At 43.5% G+C, this 17032-nt stretch overlaps 1 protein-coding gene across 1 annotated transcript; it reads left to right on the top strand.

The window, feature by feature from the left end:
* Nucleotides 1–1868: 1868 nt before the first annotated feature.
* wnt9b (wingless-type MMTV integration site family, member 9B) lies at nucleotides 1869–8730 on the top strand (the record flags this gene model as incomplete). The annotated part of the gene is made up of 4 exons (XM_084071612.1): nucleotides 1869–1957; nucleotides 2683–2936; nucleotides 4661–4926; nucleotides 6730–8730. The coding sequence occupies 4 exons, from the start codon at nucleotides 1869–1871 to the stop codon at nucleotides 7189–7191; spliced, it is 1071 nt and encodes a 356-aa protein (XP_083927738.1). The 3' UTR covers nucleotides 7192–8730.
* Between the last annotated feature and the right edge of the window lie 8302 nt (nucleotides 8731–17032).

Raw genomic sequence — 17032 nt, forward strand, 5'->3', positions numbered from 1 at the left:
ATTTTCAAATGGCCGAAATGTATAGCCTATAGACTATATATACATAGGGCGTACAAGTGGTTAATGTATGTTTTGTACCGTAACTAGTAACTAAAGTTAAAGAGATGTAGTGGAGACTGGAGTAGAAGTAGAAGTGCTGAAAATTGGAAATACAGTAATGTAAAAAGAATACAAAAGAATTTTAAAGTACAAAAATGTACTTTAAAAAGTACAGTACTTGAGTAAATGTACTTAGTTACTTTACACCACTGGGCTCTGCATTGTAAAGAATCCACTGCGTCCAAGCCAGGTCCTCTTAAGTGCATGCAGACCTGGTTATATTGACTACTCTCTGGCTTGTACAAGGGCCCCACTCATTATTTCAGGGCCTAAGGGCAGCTTAGGGCAGCGTATCTCTGGGCATGTGGGCAGTGATTGCAGACAAGAGAATAAGTAATAGGTTGGGAGAACATGTACCTTTATGAATGTAATCTCCACTCCTTGACATGAAACCAAGGTCAACAAAACAACAGCAGACTGTACTGCATGAGATCAGACTATAGGGGCCATGGAGGCTGGGGGACTTAGTACAGTGGGGGGATACAAGAAGAGTGGGCACTGAGGAAAAGTGGGCACCTCAATGTAAAATCTGCTATTTTGTGCTAAATGTTGAAAAAATACAATATTTGAAAACTTGTCTTTAGTAATGTAAAGTATACATGTTTTGAACATGCACAGTACATCATTATCAGACTTAAATGTATCCTTCAACTTTTCTTGTTTGAAGAAATTATTAGATTTACACGTTTTGTAGCAATTTGTAGCAATTGTAGAAAAATTTTACCTTAAATGTTGAAATTTCAATCATGTTCTAATCATGTGTACTTTACATTTTTGAAGACCGCTTCCCAAATTCTTAAAAATAAAATAAAAACATTTTGGACCAAATAGACAATCACTGCCCACTCTTCCTTAGTGCCCACTCTTCCAGTTACCATAGGAAGTAGCTTATGATAAAACATATATTTATTTGTCAACGTTTAGAGGTGTCTTTTTCGTTTACATTCTTCCACATGTATTTATCTACCAGGCTGCTTGGGGAACCAAGAAGTCTGTCCGTTACGTTCTTGGATTGAGTTTCTAGATTGTATCCACTAGATGGGGCTCCTCCATCTTCGACTGGTTTCTTTCTCTTACGGGCCGTTTCGATTTCTCCTTTCGACAGAACAGCTGTCTGACGTTTGTCCTCGCCTTTCAACTTTACCCTATTGGACCCGACCAGTTTCCTCTTTATTCACCCATCGTCTAGTTTGAATCTAAATCCTGCTTTGATGTGAAGTGAAACAAATGTTCCACAAACAAACAGCTGATCTTCAGAGTGGTGTAATAAGTCTGCAAACAGCTGTTACAATTTATGTCGACAGCAGCAGATTATGTTGCACAACATCCTCAATAATGAAACATTTATGAATCATGGCATTTGTTGCAGCTTATGATCAACTGTTGAATGGAAAACTTTCAAACAGCCCCCCAAAAAATATGTGGAACCACCTGGGGGTCCCGAACCACAGGTTGAGAACCACTGACCTAAGACAATCACTGGGCTTCCAGAAGCACAGGTAGCTAAAACACCCTCTCTCTCTCTCTCTGGCCTACCTGTCATTCCACTTGGGTGGCGCTACAGTGGGAGGGACAGAGAGATCTTCAGAGAATCCAATGAGCGTGCAGGCAGACGATGAGCTCCCCAAAGGCCTTGCCTCTGCCTGTCGCAGTGCATTGGGAGTTTGTGTGTGTGGGCCACTTATTTAAGCGGTGCGCCGACCGGACGGACGGCACTAACTTTCTCCGTGCAGAATCAGCGAGATGAAGAGCAGCGCCAGCCCGTCATCATGTGCTCCAGGCTCCCAGGGACCGCCTGCTTACTGCGATTCATCATTGCACTCAGCATCCTTCTCTCGCACACAGCAGCTTATTTCGGGTCAGACACTTAAAACTTTTCTATTTTCTTCAACCTGCACAGCCGTTTGCTTAGAGAGAGGGCTCGAAATGCAAGAATATTAAATAGGCCTGCCCCCCTCCCCTTACCAAATTACGCACGCGTAATTACGCACACTCAATTTCATTGTTACTATTACTATTTTATTTTTTACGATTTGTTTGACAAGTTTATTGACGAAATGAACTGCCATGTTGACTTAATTGGTGCAAAGTGTGATGATGATCAAATAGGCTATACCCAGGTGTGTAGCCTATCTTGCTTTAAATTCTGAGGCTCATTAATGTATTGCTTTGAATTGCCGATTATTTAAATATCAATAGATTTAATTGTAAATGCTGTTTGAGTAACTAAAAAAAAAAGGATCATAAGCTATAATATTTTGACCCTGTGGACAGTAGCCTATTCGGAAAATATAGGCTATAATTTATTCTAGATGAGGCCCATATTTTCTTAAGTAGCCTACAGCTATGTTATTTACGACGATATCGCGCGTGAAACATTCTGGCTATAGCTTTTCATTTTCCTTGTGTTTATTATTGATGGCTATATTCACGCACTATGAAAGGGCCAATAGCTTAATATTTTGGATAATTTACTCTTATAAAATCAGCATTTGCCCATGGTTAAAATGAATAATTACGCATATGTAACTCTGGCCAGCAGCACCAGGCTTACATTTGTCTTTAATGTGCTTTCTTTATCAGGCTGACAGGTCGAGAACCCTTGGTCTTCTTACCAGGCCCATACTCCAGTGACTCTCCAACAGGCAAGGCTCACCTGAAGCAATGCGAGCAGATGACTCTGACTCGCCGGCAGAAGAGACTGTGTCGACGGGAGCCGGGCTTAGCTGAGACTCTGCGAGAGTCAGTGCGCCTGAGCCTTCTGGAGTGTCGCTATCAGTTTAGGAACGAGCGCTGGAACTGTAGCCTGGACGGCCGGGGAAGTCTTCTGAAAAGAGGTAAGCAAGCCTATAATGTGAGAATATATCAGGCCAGTGGTTCTCCACCTTTTCAGTCCGCTCAGTAATCATATTGGAACTGGGGAATGGGGACCCCCCCAACATAATCATATTTGAACTGTGGACCCCCCCCCCCACCCTGACAAGCACTTGGAATTGTAGGAGTTGAGGCATTACATTTAGTTTGCCTCAGTTCCACAGATAGAAAATAGCAGATCTACAAGCTTACAACACCTCCCATTGAGGTGTTGTGAGATTGTGAGAGGCTAAGTATTTTCTTATATTATTTGACAATTTGACCAATGTTTGATCCGTTTTTATAGTAGCCTATAGTTTGTATGCTTTTAAAAGTATTAAAAGTCCTTAAATTGTCACTTAAACTTTACTGTCATCTGGGGTCTCCCCTAAAATCATGGGCCACGGGTTAATAACCACCAAGAAACAAAACAGAGGGGGAAAAAAAGTCAAACTGCATAACTTTAAGTTGTTCACTTTTAAAGGCTTTTAAGGAGAGACTAAAGGGTCTACTACTTTCTACTTGAACAATTACTCCAACAATAGATGAACCCATTCCTTGGATTAGAACAATAGCCTTGTGCTTTACTGACACCTTCTATACTTAAGATAAGCACGCGGTTTGGAAGCATGCCAGTTGATAGCTTACATATGAAAAAAGTTTAGACTCTAATAAATCATCATGTTGCCTACATAGCTCAAGTTCCTGCAGGTTCATAGCCACAGAAAGCGCTTCAGAATTTTCAAGTACTTATGCATATGGATATCAGCATGCGGGAAGAACATGAACAGGTCAGCATCGAAGTAATGAGGGACTAGAGAGCCAAGGAATCCGGTGCGGTGGGGAGCACACAAGCTACGTGGTTATTTTTATCTCGGGAAAGCGCCCATTCCCAGAGGAAAAGGGTGGTGTGATTACTCACTTTCATCTGGGAAAATCCTTCCTAGTCAAAATAATAATTAATTGGATCAAAATATACCCTGGTGATAGCTCTGGGGTAAGCAAATAACAGTGCATAACCAAAAGGAAAGGTCGGAGAGAGAATCATGACACAACTTTGTAATTCTAAAATTCATTAAATCATTGATGTTGTTGTTGTGAGGCCTCAGTTATATTTTCAAGGGCTTGAAACAACTAATATTAATCCAATTATTATAAATGTTTACTGACAACATTGCAAACACTGTATGTCATGTTTTGTCTACCCTGAGCACACACTAAGTCAAAGTCCAATCAATGTCTCATTGAAAATGGTATAATAAAGTATTGCATCTTTGAATGTTTAATCAGAAACGTTTTCAGTCCCCGGGTTCAGAGCCTTTTACGGATTTGTTAACCCATTAAGACCGGGAAAGCATCTGTCATTTTAGATTTTAACCACTTTAACCATTATTTTATACTTTGGCTATTAAAAAATAGCAGATATACAAGCTTGTATATCTGCTATTTTTTTTAAATCGTGAAAATGTGTACAAATCTTTGAATATATATATTGTTAAAGCGAACATTTGTAACTCAAATCTTTGCTTCTGGGTGTCCCTGGAACAAAACATTTTCAGATGGAGGTCGGCGGACAAATGTATATTTTGGGGGGGGGGGGGGGGTCCTTGACATGACAACGTTTTAGAACCACTGATATAGCAACTCAGGCCTTAATGGGTTAAAAAACAAACCTACAGCCTAAAAAACATTATTCATTCTTTCCCAGGGTTTAAGGAGACTGCTTTTCTACTGGCAGTGTCCTCAGCTGCATTGTCTCACGCACTCGCCAAAGCCTGCAGCTCGGGCCGGATGGAGAGGTGCACATGTGACGACTCCCCTGGACTGCAGCATCGAGAAGCGTGGCAGTGGGGGGTCTGTGGTGACAACCTGAAATATAGCACCAAGTTTCTCAAGAAGTTCCTGGGGCAAAAGAGGGTCAGTAAAGACCTAAGGGCACAGATTGATGGCCACAACATCAACGTTGGAGTCCGGGTGAGTGTGGATGATGAATACAAACAAGGGTCTATAGCAGTGGTTCTCAAAGTGCGGTCCGGGGACCCCCAGGGGGTTCTTGGGGGGGGGGTCCCCAGCAAAATTATTTAATATAGCATTAGCATCAAAATTAGTTTAGTCACTTTAACCCTATATATCGGCTATTTGAAAATAGCTGATCTACAAGCTCACAACGCGTGTTGCATGCTTGTAGATCTACTGTTTATATCATCTTGAAAACCTTTTCAGTACATTTTCAGATGGGGGACCGTGGACGAAATTTGTCCAATTTTTTTTGGGGATCCTTGACATGAAAACGTTTGAGAACCACTGGTCTATAGGGTAGAAATGTGAAATTTTACAGTACCTGGAGCCTCATTCTGTACATGTATGTATGTACTTTCACGTCACCTCCCAAGCCCAAGGCATCATAAACATAGGCCGCACCAGGGCCCCACTTAGCTCAATTAGTTAGGCTACAATTTTACTCTACAATTATTCCTCTGTCACACTCTTGCGCTGTGAAAGGGAATAGCATAGTTTATCCTCACCTGCATATTTTGCCCAGTGCCAGCCAGATCGACTCCCCCATTACGCTCCCTCAGTCATTGGCCTTGGTGCGTACAGAAGCGGTGGGTGAGGCAGCGTAACAGTCAGGGAGACAAGGCGACTGTGAGACGGTGGGAGCCAGGTGTTCTCAGGCATGATAAAGCTTGCTGTGCAGGCCTACACAAAATTAAAGGTCTCACGTCAGGGAGAACGATTATAACTGTGGCCTCTTTTAATATACGAGCGAGCATTTTTTCCACCGACGGGATCACTGTGCTGCAGTGATAAATCCACATAATGTTCATAACCACTACTGTGGAGCTTCTAAAATAGCAGGCCCTGGGGCTCTGCCCCTGTACCCCACACCTGAGGAGGCAGAGACTAGGAGAGGAGAAACAGAGAAAAAGAAAACAAAAACAAAAGCAGGATGAACTAAAAGGCACCTACCTTATCTGATCTTTGCTGAGTTAAACGTTTTCCTCACCTTGCATCGCTGTGGCCTACACTCCTACAGGAGAGACCAGGAGACTTCGTGTTAACAAAAAAACGAAGCCCCCCGGGGGGTTCATACCTGCAAAGGGCGGAATTGAGCAGAACTCTTCAACCCAAAAGTACGCCCTGGGCCCCTCCTCCCACCAAACCAACACCCCCCCCCCCTTGCCATAATGACCTGTATCTGGCCCCACAAGTCAGGAGCTATCTGGCTCGCTGATTGAGCACTCATCACCAACCATCAAACTCAGAACTATTAACTGAGAAGCAAGGGACACCATCACCCATTGGCAATTTTCTTTTGGCACTTTTCTTTCTTAAATACTTATCAATGGTTATTCCGTGATCAGGCATGTACAGAGAACAGGGTGGAGAGATTCCTCTGTCTGTGCTGTTTTGTCACCTGTGCCTCAGGCTTCAGAGAGGGGAGACAGGAGAGAACCAGACAGAAAGAGCTAGTTTCAACACATTGAGAAAAACGACTCCGCAGGCGTTGTCCAAGTGAGCGATGCTAGGTAAATGAAATATGACATGATGAGCAGTCCCCCGCAATCCAATCCATTACCTGAAACATTTACAATGAGCCACTTGCTAACCACCAACCATCCACCCTTAACTCCCTACCCCCCCGCCTTGCAGGAAACAGGTTCACTTGGCTTAGATAGGCCCCCGAGATAAGAGGCCAAGGCAATGAATCAGACTGAGGAACCTGACATTTCTTCCCCTGTTCCCCTCCTGTGTCGTTTTTTTCTCCACTCTCAGGCGGTGAAGAGCGGGCTGAAGACCACCTGCAAGTGTCATGGCGTCTCCGGCTCCTGTGCGGTGCGGACTTGCTGGAAGCAGCTGTCCCCCTTCCACGATACCGGGCGGCTCCTTAAGTTCCGCTACGACAACGCAGTGCGGGTGCTGAGTGTCACCAATGCGGCCACTGGCGAGACAGAGCTGGCAGGGTCCCGTCGACATGGCCAGAATCTTCGCACTACTGACCTGGTCTTCCTGGAGGACTCCCCAAGCTTCTGCAGGCCCTCCCGCTATTCCCCGGGCACAGCCGGCCGAACATGCGCCAAGGACACCAGCTGCCATAGTCTCTGCTGCGGGCGCGGCTACAACACTGCCATGCGCCTCACCACCCTCTCTTGCCACTGCCAGGTGCGCTGGTGCTGCCACGTGGAGTGTCAAACCTGTGTCAGGGAGGAGGAGGTCTACACCTGCAAGAAAACCTAAGAGAGTCAGGCAGACGTGAATGACTAAACGGAAGAAGAAATATATGTAGGGAGCAATGTAAGGACTTGCAAAGGTTATTAGAAAAGGACATTCCTTTAATAAGTGAATGAATTTGAGAGAGGAATTTGATCATCTGTCTTATTCCACACTAGAGCTGCCCTGTGACATGTTGAGGTGGCTGAACTGCAATCTCTTACAGACATTACTCTGACGGATTTCACATTTTGGGCATGTCTTTACTGATGCCATTCCACAATCCAATTTTGGGAAGCGTTATTTTGGGAATCACATAAAATCCTGATGGTTTTAATGTTGCCGGTTATTTGGTAATTGTCACCAAACTTTCATAGTCGCTTGGGTGAGGAATGTTTCAAAACCACTTTCCTTTTTTTTTTTCTCTCTCTGAATGCACTGGGGGGATACCTCACTTGTGGGAAAGAGGGTAAAGGTTGCCCTCTGGGATGAGCTCTTAAACAGGTACTGGACAGGACTGGATATCTTCAGCATTATTATGTCAATCCCATCTGTGGGGGAGCTCTAACAGTAACTTTGATGTATTGTAATTTCATTGGTTCTTTCCGTTTGTCTATTTATTGTATCTATTATGATATCTGTCTAACTGCTGCTTTATACTTTTAAAGTTCTTGTAATTGAGTGTCTTGCCTTGTAAGGTTAAAAGGGCCTTAAAGGAATCTGGAACATCTCCCTGTCTGTCTTTCTGTCTGCTGTGTTTTTCTGCTGTGGAGCAGCATATGAGTGCATTTATTTGTATAAAAAGCACTTAAGATGGCCTTAATTATTAAGCTTAGAAAAATACTTTTTAATACATTTTTTAATGTCTTCATAAAATCACTGGAAGCAACAATAGAAATTGCTGATGTCGCTGATATGCATGGTAGCCACAAGCATGAGCAGGGTTATTGTGAAAAGAAACATCAGTTGCTCTTATGGAAATGTCTATGGAAATCTCTGCATGTAGCCTAATGTGTTCTCAATAGAGTAAAGGGAAATATAAAGGGAATGTATCAACAGTGTGGCAATCACCAAACACTTTAAAAGAAAAAGAAAAAAAGGTTTATTGCTGGACATATCAACCCTCTACTCTTACTCTTTTTGAAGATTTATATAGAGGCATGTATGCTTTCATGTCCAGAATGGCTTAACCAAACCACATGCTCTTAAAAGTCTAATTTGGGCACATCTTTGTTGTAAAATGCCTGAAATGGGCCAATCTTGTTCCTAATTTTCCCAATCACCAATCAGAGAAAATGGTAGTATTTACTGCATGACTACAGGTCAAAGGTGCATGTCTGCCCCAAGGGCTTTATTCTATGGGCCATTTTATGTTTCCTTTGAATGATACTGAGTTGTATGTATAATATGACTATAACTCATAACAGGGCTCCAAGCATGTGACAATGTGGAATCTTATTTTTCTACCTCACATCGTCGTTGGGCAATTATCATTGATTTTTTATGTTATTTCCTTTGCAAATAGCTGTACTTTCCTTTGCATCAGTCATACAAGTTCACATTTTATAATTGTACAATCCTTGTTTGTTGATATAACCCTACATTTCCACAATATTTGTATGTGTGTCCGTGTGTGTGTGTATATATGTCTGTATGTATATATATGTGTGTGTATGTGTGTGTGTGTGTGTGTGTGTGTGTATATATATAATGTGTACATATATATATGTGTGTGTGTATGTATATATATATATATATATATATATATATATATATATATATATATGTATATGTATATATATGTATATATATATATATATATATATATATATATATATATATATATATATATATATATATATATATATATATATATATATATATATATATATATAGACTGATGTCTGATGTGTATACAGTATATATATATATATATATATATATATATATATATATATATATATATATATATATATATATATATATATATATATATAGTTTCATTACATTATTATTTAAAAAGAAATTAAGATAAATAAATGAACATACATTTGTAAGAACTATTGTATTTGTCGTCACTTGTTTAGCTGTAACAGCTCATCCTTTCCACTTCAATGCAACGGTGCTTGTCTGAGTGTTACTGTAACTCTTGAGTGTGTACAAATGGAACCAAATGGACCTGTAATGGGCCTATTTATGGTAATGCAATTTGTGTTAACCAAAGGACCAAATTAAACAACCCTTAAGGGTCCATTTGGCGCCATTTGTGCACTCTTAAGAGTTACATTAATACTCAGGATTTTACAGCGTAGGCCTACAGTATGCACGCAACAAGAAGGCCATAGATGTGCACCTGCCTGGAACTCTGCTCTCTCCATCTATGTGGCCAAACCACTTCCTAATCACACAGCCCTGCCCTCCTTTTCATCTGAAAGGACTGTGGTCGTGGACTCACTGCATCACCCTCAACCGCCCAGTAACGAGGGGGGGGGGGGGGGCACATGCATGAACACACACACACACACACACACACACACACACACACACACACACACAGGTGTTCTGCCTCTGGCCAGCACACTAAGCATGATGACAATGATAATGGTTATGATGACAGGGATGATGATCTTGAAGAATGTTGTCTACAAAAATATAGAGCGTTTGACCCCAATTAACCACTTTCATCATGGTGTGCCTATTTTGGGTATATCACAAAAACGTGCATAACGCCACCATACAGCAAAGCATAAAATAGAGCTTAAGTGGTTAACTATTTACAGAGGTAAAGTTTAGTTCCCTGCTGTGACGACGTTAAAGTCACTTTACACACTCCTTATACACACACTGTCTAGGGGGACTATGGAATTTCCTTGTATGGTACAAGGAAATTGAAATTGAGAGACAACTCATAAGTTGAACAGCCTTACAAATCCTATTTGGTACGGTGGAGTGATAAACATACTTTATGTTTCATAGGAGGTATAATATCCGTCTGTAAAAGAAACACTATATTTCTCATAAAAATGGTAAGCTTGCCTATTTGTGGCTATCCCATGTTCTTTTGAGGTTAATCGTTTCCTAAAGGAATGTCATGGATAGAAATGTACAACGGTGCTTCCAAAAACATAGCATTACATAGCATTATACCGTATATGTCTTGAGTGAGCTTCACGGCACTTTGGCCCTTGTAAACTCTACAATACGCTCCATTGTCCATCCCATAATTTAAAATAAATACAAAAGCATGAAATAAATAATGTGCATTTGTTTCTTCAACCCTTTGTTTTTGCAGATACATACTGTAGCTCCCATCTTAGTCCATGAATATCTAATGTTGACCGACCAGTTTACTGATGACTAAGGCCATAATAACAAGCCGATACGATGTGATCCATGCCTCCACACTTACAAATTATTAAATAACATTTTTTTTCAACTTGGGGGAACCGATCGGGAGACACCAAGAGAGGTAAGGACTGAGATATGAGGAGTGTGCCACAGAGAGCAGGATAGAGGGAAGCTGAGAGATAAGATAAGATAAGATGGCTGACCCGATAGCCGATTGGTCAGGGCGCATACTGAACCACATCGGCGCAATGCTCTGAACAGAGAGTCCCGGGTTCGATTTCCGGCTGACCGGACCATTGCTGAATGTCGTCCCCCTACAACCATTTTGTGTCTCTTTAGTCTTTACTGTGTGTACAGTGGGTATCTGGATAATATGTACAGTATATCATGTGAATGAATTTAAGTGAGTCTCACAGGCATTCTGTCATGGGTCTGTAGTACAGTGGTTCTCAAAGTAGGGTCCGGGGAACCCAAGGGGTCCTTGAGGGGGTTTAAATAATAAATCTCAAAAAGTTGAAAAAAAAACCCGATTTGGAATATTTTTGAAACCTTTTAACAACACAAATCTTGTGTGGGGGTCCCTGGCACAAGATATTTTTGGATGGGGGTCCACGGACCAATATACATTTGGGGGCCCTTGACATGAAAAGGTTTGAGAACCACTGCGTAGTGTACATCCCAGGAGTCCATGTGCAAGTGTGCCATAGTCAAGAAGGAGTCAGTAATCCAACAACAGAACAGTATATGGGGGTCAGGCTTGGTTGTAGAGCCTGGTGGCTATACTGGCACAAAGGACTGTCCAAGTCGCTCTGCGATTCATTGAGAAACATGAAGATGGAGATGGAGATGCAGGGGATGAAGAAGGGATAGCTAGGAGCCCCAGGGGGGATATCCCCTGCTGCTGCTGTTGTTGTTTTATAATGAACTTCTAAAGCCTTCATTTCCCCCTCTACCCCGAATGGCGGGGGTGCAGTGATGAGGGCTGCTGAGTCCACAGTTGGATTCTCACGCACAAGCCCCCAGGGTGGCTGCTCAGAGAGGGGTGGGAGGTGTCCGAGGGAGGGAGGGAGGCAACATGTAACCCTCTGCATGTTTATGTTTGTGTCTGTGTCTATGTGTGCGTATGTGTGCGTGTGTGCATCTGTGCGTTTCTGTGCGTGCGTGCGTGCGTGCGTGCGCGCGTGCGTGCGTGCGTGCGTGCGTGCGTGTGTGTGTGTGTCGTGTGCGCGAGCACGTGCGAATGTGTGTGCGTGTGAGTGCTGCGTAGAGGCAGGTGGGGGCAGAGAGAGGATTTTGCATATGTGCGTGCGTACTTGCCATATGCACACCTGTGGTCAGTTCAATGAGAGTGATATGTGAGCGTGTATTTGTTGTCAGTAGTCCTGTGCGGGTGTGGGCTACAGTGGCTTGCAGTGCAGGGTGTGCTCAAAGTCCTCACTGTCACCCTAACACACGACGGCAGCCGTGAGTGACAGGTATAATGTAGGGTGATGCTGGCAGTAACACTATCTCTTGTGTCTGTGTTGGCGAGGTTCAGGAATAGGTGACTATGCTGGGCTGGCCTGTAACGATGTGCCATGCCCTGATGGATAAAGATGAATAGGCTTACCAAGGCTGGGACATTTTGATATATGTATTATACTTGAGTTGCCTAGCAAAAGATGTTATCCATAGCAACTTACATAGCTTCCAGGTTTATACATTACTCATTTGTGAAAGTACAGTGGATGTTAACTGAGGCGTAGAATGCTAGGTTGCGTACCTCAAGGACACATTAAGCAATTCTGTAATAGTAACACATAAGGTAAAAGATCTATGACTCTGAACATTTGCCTCTGAAGAGCGGATACTTAATGATGGCTTCAATATTGGCCCTAATTGCCACACCTTAATTACCTGCGGAGAAAAGTGGAATGGGCGAACAGGTAAGCAAGTAAAAGGACAGAGATAGAGAGAAAGAGAGAGAGAGAGAGAGAGAGAGAGAGAGAGAGAGAGAGAGAGAGAGAGAGAGAGAGAGAGAGAGAGAGAGAGAGAGAGAGAGAGAGAGAGAGAGAGAGAGAGAGAGAGAGAGGGATGAGAATACGGCATGTGGTAGGAATTTGGAATGTGAAATGACTAATGCAATTGCTCAACCCACAACAAGAACATGCACTGCCTCAAGCTATGACAAGGCTGAGTGCATACCTTTACTGGGGAGGAGGGGGTTCTTCTGAGGAGGGGGTTAACTGGATGGGGGTAAGGGTTTTAGAAGTGGGTGATGGTGTGCGGGGCTGCACATGTGGAGGATACTGCACATATACTAGTGCATCAACTGAGTGTGCAAATGGTGTCAACATTTTTGGGATGACTTTGGGGCAAGGACCAGCACAGTTGACGTGATGGATGACAGAACAGGACAGAAGATAGATGTATGACCTGGGAGAGCGCAGTTGGTTAAAGGGGATGAATACCTTGAGGGATCTGAGCGCCTGGAGAAACAGCCAAGATCAACAATTATGAGACAGTTAAAGAATAATAGATATGGCATCACAGTGGTTTTGTGAATTAATTTCACAGAGCAGTAAGTACGATACACACCCCAACAGACATATCTGCTCAACCAGTCCACATTAAGGCCCCAGCAATCCTCTCCTCTCCTACTGGGAAAGTGCTGGGGGAGTCTGTTCCCATGAGTTTTGTCATTGCTAGAAAGAACACCTGCAGCGTTAACACTGGGATTACACAGTAGCTACTGCGATAGGACACGATAAGACCCGGTACAACTCCTTGACTGACTCCCCCTGCTTAATGTATGGCACTCCTCTGCCTTTCTCTCAGCTACCCATCGACCAACACCCACACACACACACACACACACACACACACACACACACACACACACACACACACACACACACACACACACACACACACACACACACACTGACCTCCATTTCAAGCAAAACAAAACTTTCTCAGATCAACAATGTCCGATAAAGAAAAACAAAGATAAGAGGCAGAGCTCAATGTTCTCGCAACACGTGACATTTCCCAAAAAATAAGTCTGGAACTTTGGTAAATTGTGCTGCATTCTTTCCTAGTCTTCCGACCACTCAAAGCTCTTTGGAATGGATGCATCGCATTCACACACCAATAGGCAACTGTGCAAGGCATCAGTCTGCTCGTAGTGAGCAGTTAGGGGTTCAGTGCATGCTCAGGGACACTTTGACACGATGCCAGGAAGAGCCGAGAACCGAACAGGGAACCCTGCGATTCCCACACTGCCGCTCTATACCTCCTAAGCCACTGCTGCCCCATGTTGCCTGTGATTGTTTGTCATCTCTATAGCTACAGTCATGTTGTCCTGTCTTGCCCTTTTTCCACCCTAAGATCGGCCATATCTATTAATTAAAGCATCATCATCATTATCGTATTCAGCTAGAAGGTCTGTCATCTACCCAGATACCTTTTGAACTCCCCAAACCACAAGCTATGGCTAACTGACACATATGAATCTATGGTGAGAGTGAGGTTGAGTCCCTGTTGCATGAGTGTGTGGGCAGGAAGCTGTCAGTCAGTGTGATGGCTCCCATCAGGGGACGCCCACAGTGGCGCTCTGTGCCATGTTGCTGTTTATGTTCCCACCCTGGGTGATCTGGGAGACAGCATGTCATCCAACCACAAGGGTGGACACGATCTCTCATCTTCACGCTCAGAGGTCTGAGTGTCACCTCTCACAGGTGGTATGGCCACGAGGCAATGTGCATATGTTTGTGTGTGAGAGAGAGTGTGTGTGTGTGTGTGTGTGTGTGTGTGTGTGTGTGTGTGTGTGTGTGTGTGTGTGTGTGTGTGTGTGTGTGTGTGTGTGTGTGTGTGTGTGCGTGCGTGCGTGCGTGCGTGCGTGCGTGCGTGCGTGCGTGCGTGCGTGCGTGCGTGCGTGCGTGCGTGCGTGCGTGCGTGCGTGCGTGCGTGCGTGCGTGCGTGCGTGCGTGCGTGCGTGCGTGCGTGTGCACAAGGACAGCTGCATAATCCATATAGGCTTTCATGTCAGAAAACACAGACCAGGGAAGGAAATAAGATTTAAATTTTGATTTAAATACATTTTACTTCAACCCATTGTATAGGAACCTATCCACTCAATGAAATACAGTCTCCAGTGCAGAGTGGCCCCTCCAGAAACTGTCAACAAAGTCCAAAGGGCCCCTAACCCACAGTGGCTCCTCAGACACATGGGAGCTTATGAATTTCTGCTGTCTTCTATGACAGGTCCTCATTTGCTTTCATTCAGCCTCTCATCACAGCTTCAAAGACAAGTGCATCATCTCCCCCAGGGGAATGAGAAGATCACTGTGCCTTCAAACAATGATTGGTATCCAAACATTGTTAGCCTGAGGCAATTTTGCTTCTCATAATTGGCCTCCTCTTCATTTTGTCTCTCATAGACAATGATTGTAGCAATATAATGTATATACAATAAGGCATCATTAAGGACATCATATTTAAGTGATTTAATAACATATCATTTTCCTTGCAGGAATTAAACAAAGGTATGGGGGGGTCAATCCTTTAATACAGTGAGGGCTTTCTTCTTCTAGCTAACCCTGCTGCCATGATGTCTAACCAGGAGAGGGAGACTGATCCAGCACTAATTTTGCTCTGGTTACAGGAAACAACTTTTGGAGGCCCCCATGGGGGCCTAGCCTGGCATCAAGACAGGGTTTCTTCTTGATGAACCGCCGAAGTGGCCGCACACGCAGCCTTGAACATCTCTACAGCTTTACACAAATGACTCTTTAGCACAAAAATTGAACCGATGCCTAATAGCTTTGCAAATTAGAGATAACAAAGTTGGATGTTCAAAACGAAATCAAAACTAGACACATGGCAAACGTTGTGTGATCTCTTTTGGTCAGCTGGAGTGCTCCACACCTGGTGTCTGGATCCCAGTATGTGCCTGTGGTGCTCAGGTGTGGGGAAAAGACCGGTAAGCTCAGCTCATCCTTTCTCCAGGGCTGAAAGATAATGGACAGACACTGCGAACCCCATGACCTTGGCAGAGAGATAAATACACCCCATATAAAGCGCCAAAGGGCTTGTAGGGGGCCCTATAGCTCTACTTTCCCTCTGCTTCTTTTCTATTCTGAGCAACAGGTTAAATCTGTGGTGCACATCCAACAGCTGCCCTGAGGAAGTGTTATGACAACCAAAAATGGCGAGCAGCGAGAGCAAGAAGTGGCATGAACGGATCTCGTGGTTTCTGACATGTAGGGGTGGGAGTGAAAAGGGGCCTCTGCTGCTGAGAAGCATTTAGCCTGAAGAGACAACCATCAACTCAGGCATCATCATGCAGGCACAGTAAACTGTCTTGGCCATCATGTGAGTCGAACGAGGTAAACAAAAATGTTGATGAACAGGAGCTCATAACTCAGTGCACTAAGCACACAAATTGACACCACTAGCTAACAGTCTCACTGATTCCGATATTCGTAAATGTGTGGCCTGTGTGGGGCGGTGGTGGGCTCGCTGGGGAAAACTGATTGAGATGTGGTTTTGTAAGGGTGCCAGCCAGGCAGCGCCTCAGGATGATTCTCTCTCATCTATATCACCAAGGAGCCATTGTTACGTTTTCACACATACTTATGGGAAATCAAATCACGCTTCTTTCACACACTACTCAATGACAGAGTGACAGAGTCAGTGTATAACAGACAACTTCACAAACACTCTGTCTCCTTCCTTTACTCACCCTCTGTACAGCGATTGGTTATTTCCAATCTCATTTACCCATGGAGCTTGATATCATTATTTTTGGTGTCTGACCGCAGGCAGAAGGGAAGCTCCAGGATGGGCAGACAGGAATATCCTGACACCCGTCTGTGGAAAAAGAGGATAGCCTAATTAGACAAAGTCAGGATGAGCTGACAAAACCTAGCCTCAAGACGTCTTTTCATGAAGCCTTTCCTGTCAAATGTCTACTTGTCAACAGACAATTCTATGCCTCTCTCAAAACGTGTCTTGGTAGGGGAAAGGGATTTATGCTATCAGAGAGCACAATTGTCAGTGATTCGGCTTAAGGGTAATAGGGCTCCGTCAATACACTTTAAGGCAGATAGCCTACAGCAAAATAAAAGGATACATTTTGTTTTGGTAGTTTAGCATCAAATGGACCGTATTATGGTCACATGCCAAATGTTTGTGCTTTACTATCAACGCAGCATGCAACATTCACTATGATACGACTGACCTAAAAGGGGTATTTCTCTTTTGTGTGCACCCCAGACACCTCCAGCCCATTCAACTTCAAACTCCATGTTTACCACGTTACACTCATTGAAAACATGTACCTGCTTTTGGTGACTGATATTGTCCTGATGAATGGGGAGACCTTCATTTTTCAATTAGTTATTAAATGCATGGACTTTATGGATTTCATGCATGCATGGACTTAACATTACTCCTTGATGCAACATTACAGAAAATATTAACGTAATGAATAAGTAATCAAAAAATTATTATTAGGACAATATCAGTTACCAGAATC

This window comes from Gymnoscopelus microlampas (genome assembly GCF_963454915.1).
Source record: "Gymnoscopelus microlampas genome assembly, chromosome: 11".
Classification (NCBI taxonomy): Eukaryota; Metazoa; Chordata; class Actinopteri; order Myctophiformes; family Myctophidae; genus Gymnoscopelus; species Gymnoscopelus microlampas.